This window comes from Hyperolius riggenbachi, chromosome 11 (genome assembly GCF_040937935.1).
Source record: "Hyperolius riggenbachi isolate aHypRig1 chromosome 11, aHypRig1.pri, whole genome shotgun sequence".
In the NCBI taxonomy this organism is placed as follows: domain Eukaryota; kingdom Metazoa; phylum Chordata; class Amphibia; order Anura; family Hyperoliidae; genus Hyperolius; species Hyperolius riggenbachi.
Window position 1 is genome coordinate 58,584,779 of NC_090656.1, and position 22,399 is coordinate 58,607,177.

Consider the following 22,399-nt stretch of genomic DNA (forward strand, 5'->3'; position numbering starts at 1 on the left):
GGTATATGTCCCCAGTATATGTAGGCAGGGGTATATGTGCCCTGTATGTAGCCAGAGGTATATGACCCCAGTATATGTAGGCAGGGGTATATGTGCCCAGTATGTGCAGCCAGGATTATATGTGCCCAGTATATGTAGCCAGAGGTATGTCCCCAGTATATAGAATAGCAGTGCTGGCACCACCCATCCACATGGAAGCCAGAAAACAGTAATTTGCTGGTTTACAATCAAATTCCACATCAAGTGACTGCAGGTTGTCAACTGCAGGTTGTCACCTGGGTATGCTTCACTGTCTGGCCGGCAAAGACTTCTACATAATTTTATGTATACTATTCTTCCCCCTCCCCCCCCCCCTGCCCCCCAGCAGTCTTAAGTATGTTGACCCGTCCCTCGACCCAAAACATTTGGGGACCCCTGATCTACTGTGTCAAAAGCTGCTGAAAGGTCAAGGCGTTTGGAGTATTTACCTTCAGCTTTAGCTAAGGCAAGGTCATTGACCACTTTGGTGAGAGCAGTTTCGGTTGAGTGGGCAGACCGAAATCCAGATTGCAGTGGGACTAGCAGTGAGTTGGCATTGAGGTACTGGGTCAGGTGTTTGTGAACCAGATGCTCAAGGAGTTTTGAGGCAAAGAGGAGGGAGATAGGGTGGTAGTTGGAGGGTAGCGAGGGGTCGAGGGAGGGTTTCTTGAGCAGGGGTAGTACAGTGGCCTGCTTGAAGTCTGAGGGGAAGGTGCCTGTGGATAGGGAGAGGTTAAACAGGGTAGTGAGGACTGGGGCCAATTCTGGGAAGTGAGGCTGGAGTAAATCAGAAGGTATGGGGTCAAGGGGGGGGGGGGGAATAGTGGTATGGGAAGTCTGCAGTAGGTGGTTGACTTCCTCGGTGGTAGTAGGAGTGAAGGAGGTGAGGGGAGGATAGGGTGGAGGAGGAGCTGGTTGGGAGGGGGTGGGAGGTGAAGATTGGATATTTCCTGACGAATGGAGACCATTTTGTCTGTGAAGTGGGTGGCTAAATCTGTGGCAGAGAGGGAGGAAACAGAAGGTGGGGGGGGGTTAAGCAGGGAGTTGAAAGTGGCAAAAAGACGCCGGGGTTGGAAGCTTGTGTTCCGATGAGCAAGGGCAGTGTGGAACTGCAGCAGGTTAGTGTTGTACTGTAGGAAATGCTGGTTAAATCTAGTTTTCCTCCATTTCCGTTCAGTGGCTTGTGTTTTCCTCTGGAGGTTGCGAGTATGGGTAGTGCGCCAAGGCTGGGGCTTAGGTCGGTTGCGGCGGAATATTGGTGGAACAGCTTTCTCTAGGGCTGATGAGTTTGGGGATACTGAGCTGCAGCAAGATTAGGACAGGTGAAGGTGGGCAGAGTGGAGGAGAGGGCATAGAGGGGGTCAGCAAGGACGCTTGGGTTGAGCTTGCCTAGGTCTCGCTGCCATCGACCAGGTGGGTGAGTAGTTTGGAGGTGCCTTCCGTGAGGAGGTTGAAGGTGAGAAGGTAATGGTCTGAGGGTGGAAAGGGTGCGATGTCAAGGTCTGCAATGGTGGTGGATTTAGTGAATATAAGGTCGAGCGTGTGACCTGCAGTGTGAGTGGGGGTGTTGGTGTGTTGTACTAGGCCAAGTGAGTTGGCAATGGTGAGTAGCCGGGTCACAACGGAGTTCTGGGCTTCATCAATGGGAATATTGAAATCCCCGAGGATGATGGTGGGGAGGTCAGAGGAGAGGATGTGTTTGTGGGGTGTAGCCCGGCGGGCAGTATAAGACCGCAACAATGGCAGGGAGGGGGTGGTAGAGGCGGATGGTGTGGGCCTCGAATGAGTGAATTGTAGGGAGGTAGGTGGGGTGAGGACACGGAAGGTGCAGGATGGGGAGAGGAGCAGACCCAACCCTCCCCCATTCCTGTTGTCTGGCTGGTCTGGGGGTTTGACTGAGGTGAAGCCCACCATAGGAGAGGGCAGCCTCTGCGGCAGAGTCAGAGGGGGGTGAGCCATGTCTCAGTGAGTGCGAGGATGGTGAGGGATTTGGAGAGGAAGAGGTCGTGGACTGCTGTAAGTTTGTGGACGGATCTGGCATTCCAGAGACCGCAGGGTAGGGGGAGCATGTGTTTGTGGGTGGGATGGATGGAAATAAGGTTGGGGCGAGGATGGATGTTTACGTTATTTGTATATATCTATTAGATACTTCTATTTAACCACTTCACCACTGAGGGGTTTTACCCCTTGAACACCAGAGCAATTTTAACCTTTCAGCGCTCCTTCCATTCATTTGTCTATAACTTTATTATTACTTATCGCAATGAAATGAACTATATCTTGTTTTTTTCGCCACCAATTAGGCTTTCTTTAGGTGGGACATTATGCCAAGAATTATTTTATTCTAAATGTGTTTTAATGGGAGAATAGGAAAAATGTGGGAAAAAATTATTTTTCAGTTTTCGGCCATTATAGTTTTTAAATAATGCATGCTACTGTAATTAAAACCCATGAAATGTATTTGCCCATTTGTCCCGGTTATAAAACCGTTTAAATTATGTTCCTATCACAATGTTTGGCGCCAATATTTTATTTGGAAATAAAGGTGCATTTTTTTCAGTTTTGCATCCATCCCTAATTACAAGCCCGTAGTTTATAAAGTAACAGTGTTATACCCTCTTGACATAAATATTTAAAAAGTTCAGTCCCTAAGGTAACTATTTATGTTTTTGTTTTTTTATTGTATTTTTTATTTTATTTCAAAAAATAAATAAATTGGGGAGTGTGGGAGGTAATGAGTTAATTTATTGTGTAAAACTAATGTATTTGTATATGTAAAATGCTTTAGGGTGTAGTTTTACTATTGATGATGACCACAGTGAGTTTGTTGTCATGCGACCTGTAAGCGTCCTGAAGGACGCTTACAGGAAGCAGTATGAGGCTGGGAAAATCACAATGATCGCGCTTTTTCTCATAGAAGCAGCAGATCATTGCGGGGGCTTAGATCAACGAACGGGAATAGATTTTCCCGTTCATTGATCTCCGGGCGAGCGGGCTGCGGCGTGCACGAGCGGCGGGAGCGCGCGCACGAGCGGCAGGAGTGCGGACAGCGGCGGTAGCACGGGAGGTACAGATTTCTCCGTCCCTTGGTTTTTTAGGGGGGAAAAAAGGGACGGAGAAATTCGTACCGCGGGGTGGGGGGGTGGGGGGGTAAAGTGGTTAAATAACATATGTATTGTACTGTCCACAAATTGATTTCAGCATAGTAAATAAAGAGAAAACTGTTCCAGGGATTTTCCATCTTTACTGCCTCTGACTAAAGCCTGATGTTTTTTCTTCCCTTACTCATTTTTCCCCTTGACACTGCACTGTTATGCCTAGTTTGTTTTGTAAACACGTGAGCACAGCATAGATCATAGTTCAGCAGCTTCTGCAGTGGGATGAGGTGTATTTCCCTTCTCAGCCTCGTGTCACACTGAACTGCCCTCAGCCAATCAGTGAGGAGCAGTAATGTGGGAGGGGAGATATGTTTCCCTCTCCCCGGCAATGTACCAGAATAAAGCCAGGCTGACTGAGGTAAGATTCATTACAGCAGAAACATTTATGAATACATTGGAATACTTGCAATGCAGACTGCATTTAGACTACATAATAAATACAGAGCAAGAGGGTAAATGGTTTGATTTTGTGGCTGACAATCCCGCTTTATCTCTGAATGTTTGGAGATTTGCGATTACTCAGACCCCTAACGCCCTTTCCCCCCCTCTTTTTTTGCAGGCGGTGGCGGTACCCCAGGCTGGAGGGCAAATCTGGATCTTTGGAGGAGAATTTGCATCTCCTGATGGGGAACAGTTTTATCACTACAAGGACCTGTGGGTGTTACATCTCGCTACAAAGACCTGGGAGCAGATCAAGTAAGAGAAACAGTGTCTACCCTGACATCCAGGAGGGACACAACTAAGCATCTGCACTGTGCAAAATAAATTCACAATTGCGCAAAAAAAGTGGGATCAGCGCATCACCAGGCCGCCTCTGAATGGCCTCTGCTCAGAGATGCGCTGAGCCACCCCAGAAACTGCAAACGCACCTTGAACCCAAACAGAGGCTCTGCATATACACCAAAGGAAAACTATTAAGTGGGAGCAGCTGACCAGAAATAAATCAATCAAACATAGCAAAGAAATGAACAGCGCTACTTAAAAACAGATGAGTGCTTACCTGCAAAAAAGTGCACACCCCACTCATGGGATTCAAATACACAATGAGCATACACATGACCTGTCTACCACTTGGAGGATGTTAGTTTCACTAACAATTTGCAATTTGTTAGGTACTTGTCCCTCCCACTGTCGAAGAAGTCTTTCCTCCATGGGAGGGGACCTAACACTAACTAAATTCTACCTATGCATATGCATAGCCTGGGCGCGCTACCAGCAAAATTGAGAATTGCGCAAAAAAAGTGGGATCAGCGCATAAATTCACAACCTATTTGTTTTTTCTAACCCGTTATCAGCCCCCCTATGGGGGTGGGATTTGGATTCATTCCTCGCACCTCATAAGGTTGCTGTACACTTATCGACCCTGCTTTGGGCTCGTGTTGCTGTTTGAATTTGGGATCCCGCATTTGGAAACACAAATTATGCCGAACACCGTAAATTAGCACCCAAGCTAGTGGAAAGGGATCACAGAGAGGTCAATCACGCCATGCTTTACCTTTACCCCAATTCTTCCTCCTCCTGGCTTGGAAAGAGGAAGCATCTGAGTCAAGTGACCACAGCCATGTGGCCCTATCCATTAGCTTGGTGCTGAAGTGAGGTGTTAGCATAATTCAGATTTCCGAATGCAGGTTCCCGAATTCGCACATCAACACCACCGTGGGTTGCCTGATCGATCCTCAGAGCAATGTTTGGCTAAAATCAGTGGATTGCACTAGATGGAAGATATCAATTGGGAGCGGCGGCAGACTGACGGTCTATAGTGTTGTACTGCATCGAACAGTGCAATGCTGCGATACATACTGAAATCTGTTAAAAATCTATGCCTAGTGTGTGGCAGTAATAGATCCCCCTCAGACCATATTTTATGTTACAGGAATCTATCCGATGGTTGAATCTGGTGACCTTCTATAAGTGTATAAGTCTATAAATGCTGAGATTTCCTATTGTGGTGGCACATTTTATTAAAGGCTTGTTAAAGTAATTCACCACACGCATTGGCAGGCTCCCTTCTTGGCAGTGCAGGCCAACAACCTTCCTCCTGGTCCCCACTATGGTTAGCCCCCTCCCTCGCTCCATCATGCCGACCCCTCAGACTGGCTCCTGGTCCACTGATGGACTGCACCCGCAGGACATGGACTGACTGCATAGCTCCTGAATTCAGCAGCTCTGCTCAAATCAGCACTTCAGACCACCCCTCTAATCCTACCCCTTTTGCTACTGGAATGCTGTTATATATATTGTCTATGCCTTCGCTAAGTGCATTATACTGTACTTTTGTCTTTCTTAAAGGATACCTGAAGTGACATGATGAGATAGACATGTGTATGTACAGTGCCTAGCACACAAGTAACTATGCTGTGTTCCTTCTTTTCTTTCTCTGCCTGAAAGAGTTAAATATCAGGTATGTAAGTGGTTGAATCAGTCCTGACTCAGACAGGAAGTAACTACAGTGTGACCCTCACTGATAAGAAACTCCCCTTTTTGTCTCTTTCTTGCTTTCAGAAGCTATTTTCAGCTAGGAAAGTGTTTTATAGTTGGAATTTCTTATCAGTGAGGGTCACTGATAACAGCGGTTAAAATTAACCCAAAATGAGGAGACATTGGGGACATTAACATGACTAAAGGTACCCATACATACATACATAGATTGCCACCCGATGTGTCACAAAGATAAATCCTTCTCAGTTTGGAATCTGATCAGAGAGGGATCATTCCTTCCACACATTGCACATAGATTTTCAATAGATTACAGCAGTAGTCTAGTCCTGGGAAAAGAGGTGAGTGGACTCACCCTAAAAACCCCTTCGCCGGAAAATGGGTGTGGTTACGCAGAAGGGCGTGGTCATGGGTGGAGCCAAATATACATGACCTTAGCAGTGGTGTAAAAGGTCTGCCGGGGAGTTTTAGCTCTGCCGTAGTGTATCCCGCAAAAATAGATGTAATCTGACAGCATTTCACCAAAAAAATGTGCGTAATCTGGCAGAGGTATCTCCAAAATACAGATAATATGGCAGTGGTTCCCCCAAAATAAACATAATCTGGCAGCAGCAGTTCCCCCCACACACATAATCTGGAAGCAGTTCCTCAAAATACACAAAACCTGGCAGCGGATCATCCAAAATACAAGTATCACCCAAAATACATGCAATCTGGCAGCAGTGGTCCCTCAAACCAGGGCTGTAGAGTCGGAGTCGTGGAGTCGGGGCAATTTTGGGTGCCTGGAGTCGGAGTCGGGAAAAAATGCACTGACTCCAACTCCTAATGGATTTAAACTGTAATTAAAATAGAAACTATGATAAAATATTCTATTTCTCAGATAAGTTATCAAATAATTTATATATACAGTAATAGCCGTGCTTAGTCCACAAAAATGAAATAAACCAATCAAAATTAGTTACTTGTGCTGCTTCAGTAAAGCAGTCCCTGTATTTTTAAAGTCAAATATACATATCTGTTTGTGACTGTACAGTATATATGATGTGTACACAGGAATCTCTTATATATACTAAATAACATCTATGCTGTAAGAATAAAGCCTGATGTGTAGCCGTGTCACTAATAGAGATGGTCAATGAGATGGAAATAATTCTGCGTTGATGCTGATTTATGCAAATGTATGCAATCTCTGCTCACGAAATCAAATAATTTGATATGTTGTTAAAATTTGGTTTGGTGACTACGAATTAAATGGTACCTGAGACGGTTAAAAAGAAAAAGTTTTATACATACCTGGGGCTTCCTCCAGCCCCCTTCAGGCCAATTAGTCCCTCGCTGTCCACCTCCACCACCTGGATCTTCTGCTATGAGTCCCGGTAATTAGGCCAGTCAGCGCAGTCCGGCCACGTGCCGCTCCTACAGCCAGGAGCATTCTGCACCTGCGCAATAGTGCTGCACAGATGTAGTATGCTCCCGGCGGCGGAGTGTGTGCATGCACACTACGCCAGACTGGCTCAAGTACCTGGACTCATAGCAGAAGATCCAGGTGGCGGAGGAGGATAGCGAGGGACTGATTAGCCTGAAGGGGGCTGGAGGAAGCCCCAGGTATGTATAAAACTTGAATTTCATCTGTCTCAGGTGTACTTTCTTACACAGTAGTACTATACTCTACATATGCACTCCCCACAGAGCTGCAGGGAATCCACTGAGAATGTTGTGCACATTGAACACAGAGGTGTTGTCTATCACCCATAAACCTGGTTCAGATTGTGCATGAAGAATGTGTAATAGAGGAAGAATCTCCTTATTCCCCTGCAGAGTACCTGCACATCACTCTTACATGTACCCACAGTTACATTGCCTAGGACCTGATAGATGTTCTTTGTTCCGGTGTGTACCTTTTACAAGTACTCTTACCAAGGACTAGTTTTAGTCTATGACTAAAGGGAATAAATATGGCAGTCTTTATAGCCTTCTCACTTCAGTTGTCTTTTAAAATTCCTAAGCGTTGGCGGTTAAGATACGAATTTCATGTTACATACTTACAATCAACAAGATTGTAATATGCAAATTAGAGGAGTCGGAGTCGGTGGAATCCTAAACTGAGGAGTCTGAGTCGGTGGATTTTTGTACCGACTCCACAGCCCTGCCTCAAACATACACAATCTGGCAGCGGTTCCCCAAAATACACGTGATCTGGCAGCTGTTCCCCAAAATACACTTAATCTGTCAGCAGCGGTTCCCCAAAAATACAGATCTGACAGCAGTTCCACCAAAATAGGTACCCCCAGTGTAGGTAGCCAGGTCTTTAGGTGTCACCAGTTTAAGTAACCATAAGTATAGTTATACCTAGAATTGGTAGCCAGGTGTATAGATGTCCCCAGAACAGGTAGCCAGGTGTAGAGATGTCCCCAGCAGGGCTGGATTTACCACTAGGCACTGTAGGCACGTGCCTACAGGTGCCATGTGATCAGAGGCAGTAGAGTAGCAGCTGCGTTCATGCCGCTGACATCACTAGCCGCTCCGCTCTGCGGTCTATCCGCCCCGACCATGTCAGTGAAGGAGGCAAGGAGCGATCACGGTTTTAGTCCTGTCTTGGGAGTCCGCCCACCCTGCGGTAACACGCCTGTTCCAGGATGTAGGAGGAGCGGAAGTGGAGGGCAAAGAAGCAGACATCAGAGCAGAAGGGGGAAGTGCCGAGCGGCGTGCATGTGCACCTGCACCTAGTGGATAAGAGACCGAGGTGGAGGGGATCGGCGTTCTAATGCAGCTGCAGCCTGTGACTTGAGTACAAACATCCACAAGCCAGAGAGAAGCTGAGAGTCCGACAGTCACCAGATTTGCCTGCTGTTACTCTAGAACTGCTGCTCATCATGTGAAGTCCTGTAGAGTAACAGTAAGCAAATCTGGCCGCTGCAGTCTGAATCACAGCTTCACTCTGACTGGTGGACCAAGGATACTTGTGCTCAGTCACAGGCTGCATCTGTATTTAGAGCTCCGTGCTGACCTCGGTCTCCTCTTACTGTGCACTGCATTCTTAAAGGGACACTTAAGTCAAACAAAAAAAACGAGTTTTACTCACCTGGGGCTTCCAATAGCCCTCTGCAGCTGTCCGGTACCCTCGCCATCTCCCTCCGATCCTCCTGGCCCCGCTGGCAGCCACTTCCTGTTTCGGCGACAGGAGCTGACAGGCTGGGGACGCGAGTGATTCTTCGCGTTCCTGGCCACAATAGCCCAATCTATGCAGCATATATCATATACCATATAGCAGCATAGAGGGTGCTAATGTGTCTGGGAACGCGAAGAATCACTCGCGTCCCCAGCCTGTCAGCTGCTGTCACCGAAATAGGAAGTGACTGCCGGCGGGGCCAGGAGGATCGGAGGGAGACGGCGAGGGTACAGGACAGCTGCAGGGGGCTATTGGAAGCCCTAGGTGAGTAAAACTCATTTTTTTTGTTTGTCCCTTTAAAACTCCAGCATCCTGCTCTTCTTTGCATGTAAGCACTTTACTGACACTTTGCAAAGCTTGGTCATTCACTCACTTTCTGCCTCCTGCTGTTTGGCTATTATATTCAGTTGCTGCACTGCTGTATACAAATTTTAGTACACTTTATTTTTTGTTCATGTTGTGCACATCTTAGGGTTTCAGGCATAGTTGTGTGTAATGGTAATTTCCACAATTTTTGTAGAGACTACATTTAATTCATGGTAATGGCATTTTTGCCAGTGTTGTTCACTTTATTTAAGCTGATCAGCTTTGTGAGGAGTTAACTTGGCAGAAGCTGTATAAATATACCTAATTGCTATCCTACCTAATAAAACCCCTGTGTCTCTGTGTCCCATTACCGTGTGTGTGTGTGTCCCTGCTTAGCACTACTGCGTATGTGCTGCAGGGACAGCCATTGTTCAGATGGGAGCAGGACAGCCAGGGTGCCGGGCAGACGCGCGCAAGTGCGCTGACAGGTGGCGGCAGTGACGGACCTAGAGCCCGTTATTAAACGGGCTAAGGTCCCTAGTATTGTATCTCCATGCCTTGGCACCATTGGTGACTTTGTTAGGTGGTGTATACTTTTCCCGTACAGATTAATTATTCAAGATGGTCCGTCAGATCCCTCTCTGAATCTGCTCAGAGAGGGATCTTTTGTCTGCTCACACACTGCACACAGATTTCCAATTGATTCAGCATGAAATGTATTTGAAATCGCCCTGCTTCCACCCCCCAAGTGTACAGGTCCTTCTGAAAAAATTAGCATATTGTGATAAAGTTCATTATTTTCTGTTATGTACTGATAAACATTAGACTTTCATATATTTTAGATTCATTACACACAACTGAAGTAGTTCAAGCCTTTTATTGTTTTAATATTGATGATTTTGGCATACAGCTCATGAAAACCCAAAATTCCTATCTCAAAAAAATTAGCATATTTCATCCGACCAATAAAAGAAAAGTGTTTTAAAAACAAAAAAAGTCAACCTTCAAATAATTATGTTCAGTTATGCACTCAATACTTGGTCGGGAATCCTTTTGCAGAAATGACTGCTTCAATGCGGCGTGGCATGGAGGCAATCAGCCTGTGGCACTGCTCAGGTGTTATGGAGGCCCAGGATGCTTCGATAGCGGCCTTAAGCTCATCCAGAGTGTTGGGTCTTGCGTCTCTCAACTTTCTCTTCACAATATCCCACAGATTCTCTATGGGGTTCAGGTCAGGAGAGTTGGCAGGCCAATTGAGCACAGTAATACCATGGTCAGTAAACCATTTACCAGTGGTTTTGGCACTGTGAGCAGGTGCCAGGTCGTGCTGAAAAATGAAATCTTCATCTCCATAAAGCTTTTCAGCAAATGGAAGCATGAAGTTCTCAAATCTCCTGATTGCTAGCTGCATTGACCCTGCCCTTGATAAAACCCAGTGGACCAACACCAGCAGCTGACATGGCACCCCAGACCATCACTGACTGTGGGTACTTGACACTGGACTTCAGGCATTTTGGCATTTCCCTCTCCCCAGTCTTCCTCCAGACTCTGGCACCTTGATTTCCGAATGACATGCAAAAGTTGCTTTCATCCGAAAAAGTACTTTGGACCACTGAGCAACAGTCCAGTGCTGCTTCTCTGTAGCCCAGGTCAGGCGCTTCTGCCGCTGTTTCTGGAACAAAAGTGGCTTGACCTGGGGAATGCGGCACCTGTAGCCCATTTCCTTGCACACGCCTGTACACGGTGGTTCTGGATGTTTCTACTCTAGATTCAGTCCACTACTTCCGCAGGTCTCCCAAGGTCTGGAATCGGTCCTTCTCCACAATCTTCCTCAGGGTCTGGTCACCTCTTCTCGTTGTGCAGCTTTTCTGCCATAGTTTTTCCTTCCCACAGACTTCCCACTGAGGTGCCTTGATACAGCACTCTGGGAACAGCCTATTCGTTCAGAAATTTCTTTCGGTGTCTTACCCTCTTGCTTGAGGGTGTCAATGATGGCCTTCTGGACAGCAGTCAGGTCGGCAGTCTTACCCATGATTGCGGTTTTGAGTAATGAACCAGGCTGGGAGTTTTTAAAAGCCTCAGGAATCTTTTGCAGGTGTTTAGAGTTAATTAGTTGATTCAGATGATTAGGTTAATAGCTCGTTTAGAGAACCTTTTCATGATATGCTAATTTTTTGAGATAGGAATTTTGGGTTTTCATAAGCTGTATGCCAAAATCATCAATATTACAACAATAACAGGCTTGATCTACTTCAGTTGTGTGTAATGAATCTAAAATATATGAAAGTCTAATGTTTATCAGTACATTACAGAAAATAATGAACTTTATCACAATATGCTAATTTTTTCAGAAGGACCTGTATATGGTCCCCCCCACACCCCATGTGCAGTGTTAAAGGGTCACCTATCACATGGCAGCACAAATCCTGGCCTCTGCTGACCAGTGTGCCGGTGTCAGGTGGTTTCAGACAGGTAAAGGTGATGATGGACACCGGAGAAGACCAGGATTTGTGACCGCGTGACAGGTGAGCCTTCAACACTGCACACTGGCGGGAGGGGGCATATACACTTTAGGGGATCGTTGGTTGTTGGGATATTTCAAATGCCATTTGCCGCCGCGCACCCGATCAAGATTTTGCAACCTAGATCTTCCAGCATGATCGATCCTTTTAATCGGAAACCGATGGGCTGACCATTAAGCGGCACTGATTCTGATTCTCCTTTGATCCAATAAAATGATCAGATCAAAAAGCTGATCAGCATGCAAGATCGAATAATGAATTGATTTTTTGGTTGATGGTGTCAGGTGAAAAAATTGTGTTTACAGGTGTACCCCAATGTCACTGACCTCTCCTGCAACGACAGATTTAAATTTGACCAATCAAATGCCATTGCAGCTGATTTTGATTGCTCCCGCGGGAGGGAGATCCTGTGTGCCACTAGTAGACCAGACTAGCGGCGCGCAGAGCAGAGTTCCATCCGATGCGAGTCCAGCTGGGATCACCTGACGGGGCTAAATTTGTGACCACCTGTGATAAAATTTAGAATGTAAATCGGGGTGAGGAAAGATTTTACAATGGGCAATCGCTGACTAAATCTTTTATAAATCAATATTGTAACAAAATAAGCAATTTTATTAATTACGTTATTTTCAGTACAGTTCCTCTTTAAAGATTCTGGATTGGAATAGAATTAATAAGATTAATTAGCTGCATGTTAGGCCTGCTTTCATTCCCTTCACGTCCCTCTAGTTGTCGCACATCTTTAATTGGCTCCTCCCTGTGACAGGCCTGCTGTCGCCACGGCAGCAGGCGTTCCTGTGGGTCTGGTTTGGCTGGCATTGATTGTGTCTCCCAGAACAGTGAGGTGGTCCCCGGGCAGGCCAGGTGTCAGGTGCGCAGGTGATTAGTGCAGCGGCTCTGTGTACTGCTGGTCCCATCTGGTCTCCTCATCACAGTCGTGAAGAGTGTTCAGTTGCTAGTACAGATGTGAGAGATCTGGAATCTTCCCTACAGCTCGATGGCAGCATAATATAATGAGAACCGTATAGAGAGAAGTCAGATGCTTGTTACTTCACTGACATCTGATCAACAAGACAGATGATTTTCTATTCGGATTAAAATCTTTGGCCCTATTCACACTGTATCGGATGAAAAATTGATCCTGTAAAAACAAATTAAAAATAACACACCAAAATTGCATCCCCAAATTGCAGAGGGTTCCTGAAAATTGAAGTAGGCCCATAGGAAAACAGTGTGTGTATTTTCACATGTGATGTTTACATTGCGGCAAAATGCAGATGATTTTTCTCAAGTTTGACCCTCTGCCTCAAGGTTTCACTGGCTGAATGTTTGCATCTCATTGTCCATGTCTGTTCACCGCCCATGTACAGCCACACCTAGTTTATCAGAATCAATTTATTTTGCCAAGTAAGTTTGCACTTACAAGGAATTTGTCTTGGCAGTTGCTTAACAAACACAAACAAATACAATACAAGGACAAACGGTGTGTATAGTACAAGTCAAGAGAACAGTATTTTTTTATTTTATTTATTTATTTTATTTATAAAGAGCCAACATATTACGCAGTGTTGGACATTAGATTAGGTTACAGACAATATTTAGGGGTGACAAACAGCAATACGACAATACAGGAAAACAAGAAAAACCAGATCACGCAGCACAGTATGAGTACAAGGTAATACTTACTGTATGGGAGCATGGAGATTAGGCAAGTTAGGCTCACTCAGATGCATAGCATGGGTGCACAGTAATGGAGGTGCATGATCAGGTAGGACACAAAAGGAGGAGAACCCTGCCTGGTAGCTTACAATCTAGAGGGAGAGGTAAAGACACGAAATGTAGGGGACCAGAGTTCAGCTGCGGGTTTAGAGCACTTGTGAGGGGTGGTAGGCCAGAGTAAAAAGGTGAGTTTTGAGGGCCTTCTTGAAGATGTTGAAGGAGGGGGCTGCCCTAATGGGTGGAGGTAGGAAGTTCCATAGTGTTGGAGCAGCTCTTGAGAAGTCCTGAAGGCGTGCATGGGACTGGATGATGCGAGGGGCGGTCAGGCAAATTTCATTGGAGGAGGGGAGTGAGCGGCTAGGTGTGTACCTCTGAGTGAGATCGGAAATGTAGGTTGAACAGGTTTTGTGGACAGATTTGTAAGTCAGGAACAGTATTTTGGGTCTGATTCTGGACTGGATAGGAAGCCAGTGGAGGGATTCAAGGAGTGGAGCCGCCGTGGTGGAGCGATGGGAGCAGTGGATAATTCTGGCTGCCCCATTCATGATGGACTGCAGTGGGGCTGTTCGGGTCATAGGGAGACCAGACAGCAGGGCATTGCAGTAGTCAAGGCGGGAAATTATGAGGGCATGGATGAGAAGTTTGGTGGTGGCAGAGGTCAGGAAAGGGCGGATCTTGCAGATGTTACGGAGGTGGAAGTTACAGGACTTTGTGAGGTTTTGGATGTGGGGAGTGAAGGAGAGTGCAGGGTCCATATTGACACCCAGACAGCGGGCTTGAGAGGTAAGGTGAATGGTAGTGTGGTTAACAGTGACATGCACATCTGAGAGGTTCATGGATGGCCGGGGTGGGAAGATCGTAAATTCCGTTTTTGTCTAAATTTAGTTTCCGGAACCTAGCGGACATCCAGGAGGAGATGGCTGATAGACAGGAGGAGACCTTATCCATGGTAGTGGTGGATAGGTCAGGGGTGTGGAGGTAGATCTGTCAATAATCGAAAGGAGAATCGCACACCACTGTGGAGGTGCTGAACCATTGAAGACTATAAGCAAAAAATCGGGAAGGTCCTCACACTCACGTGGTCCAAAATCAAGGTTTATTCAACCAACGTGACACAAGTCCACTCCATAAAACCATGGAGTGGACTTGTGTCACGTTGGTTGAATAAACCTTGATTTTAGATCACGTGAGTGTGCGGACCTTCCCGATTTTTTTGGAGGTAGATCTGGGTGTCATCTGCATACAGATGATAGTTAAAACCCATGGAGGAGATAACCTTGCCAATGGAGTATGTGTATAGGAAGAACAGTAGGGGGGCTAAGGACCGAGCCTTGGGGGGACTCCCACTGAGAGGTGGTTAGGTTATGTAAGTATAATGGCATTAAGCAAGGTGAGAATTGTTCATTTTCAGTTCTGTGCTGATTACTTTCAAGTCCTAGCAGCTCTAGCGTGGTTCTGCCTGAGGAAAAAAGCTGTTTCTGTGTCTAGAGGTTTTAGTTGCGATTGACCGGAATGTTACTCCTGAAGGCAAGAGCTGGAAGATGGCGTGTGCAGTGTGAGAGGGGTCAGAGACAATCTTGGTCGCTGTCTTTCTGCACCTGCTTGCGTACAGATCCTCCAGGGAAGGTAAGCTACAGCCAATTAAATCCAAGAACAATAAGAAAAAGGCACTCCACTGGCTTCACACTTCCGTTTGGTTTATTGAGAGCTTGGACATGGCAAGTGGCGAAAGCGCTACCCCCGTGGAGGAGCCGGAGGACAGAGTGGCAGTGGAACTCAGGAGGACTCCTCATCTGGTTCCCCAGGAGCTTTCCAAGGACGTGGGCAGCAGGATTTTTGGCAAACGGAACTCCTTTTACCCTGCAGCCGGAGGCTCAGGTGCAGTAGGCACCCGGGGGGGGGGCAGGACAAAGCATACCCACGCAAGAATCCTCGCCACCCTATCCCAAGGGACCAGTATCCGAAGAGAGATCAACAACAGGGGGAAAGGTAAGCAATTTGGTGGTGAATCTCTTCCAGTACTGTTCGACTAATATGGAAATGTCAGTTTTGCAAAAGCATTTAGGGTATGCATGCTAAAGATGGCTCCTGAGGGGTAGCCATGTCCATACAGGGCTCCGGCTCTTATTTTTATTGTCTTATTTTTTTATTATTTCCCCTGGACTACCACCATGCTCGAACGCCACGGAACACGGCTATCCGTTCCATGGCAGCGGTCTGACCTTGTTCGCCCTGGACATCTTTCCACAGCCCAGAGGCTGCATGTGGACTGCTACTCCGCCGCAATCCAGAATGCATCCTGGAGGCACCATGGAGAGCTGTAGGGGAAGCCGCTGACCCGGTCCCGATCCACACGTGGACTCCTGCACTGCCGCTGCCTAGGAGTCCAGGACGCCGCTGGCAGTGCACGAGCAGGAGGCCAGGGTTCCACTGCTCCCCTGGCTGTATGGAGCGCTGCCATGGCGGGGACTCCCTGCACCTCTCAATCCATCGGATCAGCATGAGGCTGTTTCTAATCTGCTCCCCATGTGGGAAGATCCAGCAGGTGGCCCTCATAATGCCACCCCCGCAGTGTCTCTCCGGTCTTCACCACGCTGTGGGACCCAGACAGGAACATCGACAACCTTCCTCTCCCAGGACCCGGACCTTGGAGGCAGCAGAATGGCACAGGCAGCTCATCTCCCGGGACCAGCACAACAGGCCGCCACACAATCAACAAAGCCTGGATTTGGCTAGGCCTGAGCCCACTACAGGTCAGCTCTGCCCCACTCCCAGCAGCCCTGCACAACCTTGGAATGCAGGCTCCCCACCACTATTACTGGAGCTCTGTTGTGGGGACCCACGGCCCTTGCTCCATCAGCCAGCCGACTACTACTGTGCCCGCACAGTGGCAACAGCTCTTGCTGCCACTGGGATCTCCTAATTTCCACATTGATGCGGGACTAGAGCATCTACCATGGCATCAACCAATCTTGGATGTACCGGATTTGACTGGGCGGTAAGCCTGAAGCCATTTTTGCAAGCATGGCCACAGGGGTTTGATTGCATGGCCAGGACTGCCATTTTCCACCATGGGGACTATTTGTCTTTCTCTAGCTCCTTCTCTCTATCTTCCTTCTTCTCTGCACTTTCAAGGACTTTCGAAGGGGAGTCTGTACTTTGCTGCATAGCTGCGAGCGCCGCATGGAGTGTGGCAGCCCCACTCGACATAACACTCAGACGGACCCCTCTAGTCCCTCTTCACTGTAATGATGTAATGTGTAATTAATATGTGTACTGTACCATCACAGACCCTGTATGTGCCAGAAATAATTCCAGGTACAACCCCTGTTGTACTTGGCGAAATAAATGTTTCTGATTCTGATGTACCTGCCTCCCGGGACAATAAATTTGAGTGTCCAAGCTCTCAATAAATCAAACGGAAGTTTGAAGCCAGCAGTGCCTTTTTCTTATTGTTCTTGGATTAAATTGTAGCAGGAGTGGTGAACCTGCAGGAGAAGTGCAATGGCCAGCTACCTTATCCAGCTTAGCTACACTGAGTGAGTACCAAGGTGACTGTTGAAGCTATAGCCAATTATCCTTTCCGCTGATCGGATGATGCGCTGCAGCCTCCCCTTTTCTAATGCTGAGCTGGAGCCAAACCATACAGTCATAGATGATGTTATGGTGGATTTGATGATTGCAGTGTAGAACTGTACCATTAAATTTTGAGGTAGGCCAAACTTTTTCAGCTGCCATACATGGTACATCCTCTGTTGCGCTTTTTTGACGATAGTGGCTGTGTTGTTATCCCATTTTAGGTTGTTTGAGATTGTGGGCCCAAGAAACTTGAATGACTCTACCTGGGTTATTGTGGATCCGTTTATGGTTAAGGGGAGGTGCTGTGGGGAGATCTCCTAAAGTCTATTATCATCTCCATGGTTTTAAAGAGACACTGAAGCGGGAAAAAAAATTACCGTATATTCCGGCGTATAAGATGACCCCCCAACTTAGAGTTTGGAATATACTCACCGTATAAGACTACCCCTACATAGAACTGGGTTTAGAATATATCTATAGAACTACATAGGGTGTAGAATAGAACTAGATAAAACTATTACTGGGTGCTGTATGATCCAGAGGGAGGGCTGTGCATATTTTCATAACTGGCAAAGCTGTCATCCCAATAGTACTTTATGCTACATACGGTAGTAATAGTAATTGTGCTACATCTTTAAATTACCTTAAATACCAGATGGTGCAAAGATAAAATCTATTTCCAGTAAAATCTTCCAGCAATCGCTATAGTTTTTTTCAGCAGCCGCTTGCGTGAGTAGTAAATGACAAACCTAATGCTGCAGCATCAGGGGATGGATCCTATTGAAGTAAAAGCTTCCTGCAAAAACATTAGCATCAAGCAAGCAGCCGCTCGCGCGGGTTACACAGCAGCTTCCTGCTTCCGGGTCACCTGACTGGTGACTTGTGCGCTCAACAATGTGTTCCTCGCCCAGTAATATCCATCGTGAGCGCACACGTCATCGATGATCCCGCTGCTGTGTAACCCGCGCGAGCGGCTGCTCGCTTGATGCTAATGTTTTTGCAGGAAGCTTTTACTTCAATAGGAACCTTCCCCCGATGCTGCAGCATTAGGTTTGTCATTTACTATAATTCCTGGTTGAAGTAGTGACACCTGCAGCCTGACACCCGGCGTATAAGACGACACCCGACTTTTCAGAACATTTTAAGGGGTTAAAAAGTCGTCTTCTACGCCGGAATATACGGTATATTATGATTTGTATGTGTAGTACACCTAAGAAATAAAACATTAAGATCAGATACATTAGTCTAATTGTTTCCAGTACAGGAAGAGTTAAGAAACTCCAGTTGTTATCTCTATGCAAAAAAGCCATTAAGCTCTATGACTTTCAAAAGTCATGGAGAGGGCTGTTTTCTGACTTTTATTATCTCAACTGTAAGGGCCCGTTCACACTGCACGCTTTTCCAGCCGCGTTTTGGAAACGCGTGCAGGAGGCCGACACGCACGACATCAGACAGTGCATAGAGTGCGCTGTCTGATGTTCACACTGCATGCGTTCCGGACCTGTGCGGTCCGGGAACGCATGCTGCACGCAGATTTTGCAACAACATGCGGCTTTCCCATTCACATTTCAGTGATGAGATCAGCCACGCAACGCATACAAACGCGGATGGCGAGCATTCGCATGCGTGGCGTTCCGCATGCGTGGCCGTCCGCGTTTGTGGTGTGAACTCTTAGAGAACTCTTTTCTTTTTCTCTGCCAGAGGAGAGATCATTAGTTCAGACTGCTCTGAAATAATCATTTTGAATGCTTAGTGTTGTGTAATCTGCACATATTATAGAATGATGCAATGTTAGAAAAAACACTATATAGCTGAAAATAAAAATGAGAATATTTTCTTTGCTGCTAATCTTCTAGTAATTATTCATAGTACACAACCAATTCACTATATCATATTTTTTTTTTTTTGCTTCACTGTCTCTTTAAAGGGATACTGTAGGGGGGTCGGGGGAAAATAAGATGAACTTACCCAGGGCTTCTAATGGTCCCCCACAGACATCCTGTGTTGGCGCAGCCACTCCCCGATGCTCCGGCCCCGCCTCCGGTTCACTTCTGGAATTTCTGACTTTAAAGTCAGAAAACCACTCCGCCTGCGTTGCCGTGTCCTCGATCCCGCTGCTGGCACCAGGAGCATACTGCGCAGACACAGACCATACTGGGCTTCTGCTATACACTCCTGGTGACATCGGCGGGAGCGAGGACACGGCAACGCAGGCGCAGTGGTTTTCTGACTTTAAAGTCAGAAATTCCAGAAGTGAACTGGAGGCGGGGCCGGAGCATCAGTGAGTGGCTGCGCCAACACACAATGTCTGCGGGGGACCATTAGAAGCCCCGGGTAAGTTCATCTCATTTTCCCCCGACCCCCTACAGTATCCCTTTAAGAGCATTTAGTTCCAAGTTGTTGCTGCTGCACCAGGAGGAAAGCTGTCCCACTACCTGCCTGTATGCAGACTCGTCCCTGTTTTGTATGAGACCAACTACTGTTGTGTCATCTGCAAACTTCAGGACCTTAACAGATGGATCTGTGGAGATGCAGTCATTGGTGTAAAGTGAGTAGAGCAGTGGGGAAAGCAACAGTACTGACAGCGAGCTTGATGTGTGTTTCCCAAGTCTAACATGCTGTCTCCTGTTAAAAAATTGGTTATCCATTTGCAGATGGATTCAGGTATGTGTAGCTAGCAGAGCTTGCTGTGTAGCAGGGATGGTGTTATGGTATTAAATGCAGAGCTGAAATCTATGAATAAAATCCTGGTGTAGGTCCTGGGGTGTCTAGATGTTGTAGTACAGGGGTCCCCAACCACCAGGCTGCGGCTCACTGCTGGGCCATTGGCAGTTTTCCACCGGGCCGTGGCAGGTCTGTCATCTCGCCCCTCCGCGGCTGCCGCTCCTGTTAGCTTATGAGCGGGCGGCCACTTCCTTTCTTATATTCACCCGCAGCCGCTCTCCTCTTATCAGCATCTCCTATTATCAGCATCTCCTTCTTGCGGCTGCTGTAAGGGGGGAAAGAAGCAGGGTAGCGGTTCCCATGGCTGCCTTGCTTCCTTCCCTCCTTACAACAGCCGCAAGACGCGCTGCTGTAATAGGAGATGCTGATAAGAGGAGAGCGGCACCTACCCATACTAGTGCACTATGCTAGCTATATACTGGGCACTATGCTAGCTATATACTGGGCACTATGCTAGCTATATACTGGGCACTATGCTAGCTATATACTGGGCACTATGCTAGCTATATACTGGGCACTATGCTAGCTATATACTGGGCACTATGCTAGCTATATACTGGGCACTGTGCTAGCTATATACTGGGCACTGCTAGCTATATACTGGGCACTGTGCTAGCTATATACTGGGCACTGTGCTAGCTATATACTGGGCACTGTGCTAGCTATATACTGGGCACTGTGCTAGCTATATACTGGGCACTATGCTAGCCATATACTGGGCACTATGCTAGCTATATGCTGGGCACTATGCTAGCTATATACTGGGCACTATGCTAGCTATATACTGGGCACTATGCTAGCTATATACTGGGCACTATGCTAGCTATGTACTGGGCACTATGCTAGCTGTATACTGGGCACTATGCTAGCTTTATACTGGGCACTATGCTAGCTATATGCTGGGCACCATACTAGCTATATACTGGGCACTATGCTAGCTATATACTGGGCACTATGCTAGCTATATACTGGGCACTATGCTAGCTATATACTGGGCACTATGCTAGCTATATACTGGGCACTATGCTAGCCATATACTGGGCACTATGCTAGCTATATGCTGGGCACTATGCTAGCTATATACTGGGCACTATGCTAGCTATATACTGGGCACTATGCTAGCTATGTACTGGGCACTATGCTAGCTGTATACTGGGCACTATGCTAGCAGTATACTGGGCACTATGCTAGCTTTATACTGGGCACTATGCTAGCTATATGCTGAGCACTATACTAGCTATATACTGGGCACTATGCTAGCTATATACTGAGCACTATGCTAGCTATATACTGGGCACTATTCTAGCTATATACTGGGCACTGTGCTAGCTATATACTGGGCACTGTGCTAGCTATATACTGGGCACTGTGCTAGCTATATACTGGGCACTATGCTAGCTATATACTGGGCACTATGCTAGCTATATACTGGGCACTATGCTAGCTATATGCTGGGCACTATGCTAGCTATATGCTGGGCACTATGCTAGCTATATGCTGGGCACTATGCTAGCTATATGCTGGGCACTATGCTAGCTATATGCTGGGCACTATGCTAGCTATATGCTGAGCACTATGCTAGCTATATACTGGGCACTATGCTAGCTGTATACTGGGCACTATGCTAGCTGTATACTGGGCACTATGCTAGCTATATGCTGGGCACTATACTAGCTATATACTGGGCACTATACTAGCTATACTGGGCACGATACTAGCTATACTGGGCACTATACTAGCTGTAATGGGCACTATATTAGCTATACTGGGGCACTACCTACTAGGGTTGCAACGGTATGAAAATTCACGGTATGATAACCATCAAAAAAAATACCGCGGTATGGCGGTATCACGGTATACAGTATTACACATTTATTCTCATTACAATTAACCTAACTAGTATAGGCTCGGATACAGCGTCCTGCATCTCTGTTACCTGATTTGTGTCTGGTATTCCTCAGCTATCTGCAGTGCAACAGGTTCTCTTTAAAAATAAGCTTATCTGCAGTGGTGGCAGTCAGGTGACGGGTCACAGGTGACCAAATTACAACTAAAGGGGCCCATACACTGGTCAATTTCAGCCATCGATCGATTTCTATAGAATCAATTGATCAGAAATCGATTCTATCAAATTCCCCCATTTGATCGATTTGCGGCAGATTTCAACTGATTTCGATCGGTTTGATCTATCTGACAGGATGAAAAATCTAGGTCGATCTGCTGCTGGCAGCAGATCGATGGCCCATAGAGTTGCATTGAATCTAATGGTCCAATAATGCATTTAGATTGATTTCCAATAGATTTCATTCTGAAATCTATTGGAAATCTGTTCCTAGTGTGTGTGTCACACATCAGATAGATTCCTGTTAGATTCCACTTGACAGGCATCTGACAGAAATCTATCTGATGGTCGAAAAATGCTGCAAATTTATAAGTGTATGGCCACTTTTACTTCAATTTCTCACAGACGTGCTTTCAAAATGAGCATAGCTGCGGTGGCAGTCAGCTGACACGGGGAGAGATCAAAATACAACATGTGCTGTGCTGCTCAGTCACAGATGAGAAGGCATTAGACAGTGTCTATTCTCTAAATACATGCAGGGTGCATGTCTCACTTTTCCTTCTGTCCTCAGTCAGGTGACAGGTCACAGGTAGGGACACGGGACGGGAGAGATCAAAAATGTTTGCTGCTGTGCCACAGATGAGGGGGAATTAGACAGTCTAAACACTCTCTATGCATACAGGATCCAGTTCTCTGTTTTCCTTGA

General features: G+C 46.6%; 1 protein-coding gene across 1 annotated transcript in view; it reads left to right on the top strand.

The window, feature by feature from the left end:
- KLHDC4 (kelch domain containing 4) overlaps positions 1-22,399 on the top strand; it is a 117,927-nt gene that overhangs the window by 60,844 nt on the left and 34,684 nt on the right. Inside the window, 1 exon segment of the mRNA XM_068261817.1 lies at positions 3,736-3,872. Within this exon segment, the coding sequence (XP_068117918.1) occupies positions 3,736-3,872 (137 nt within the window).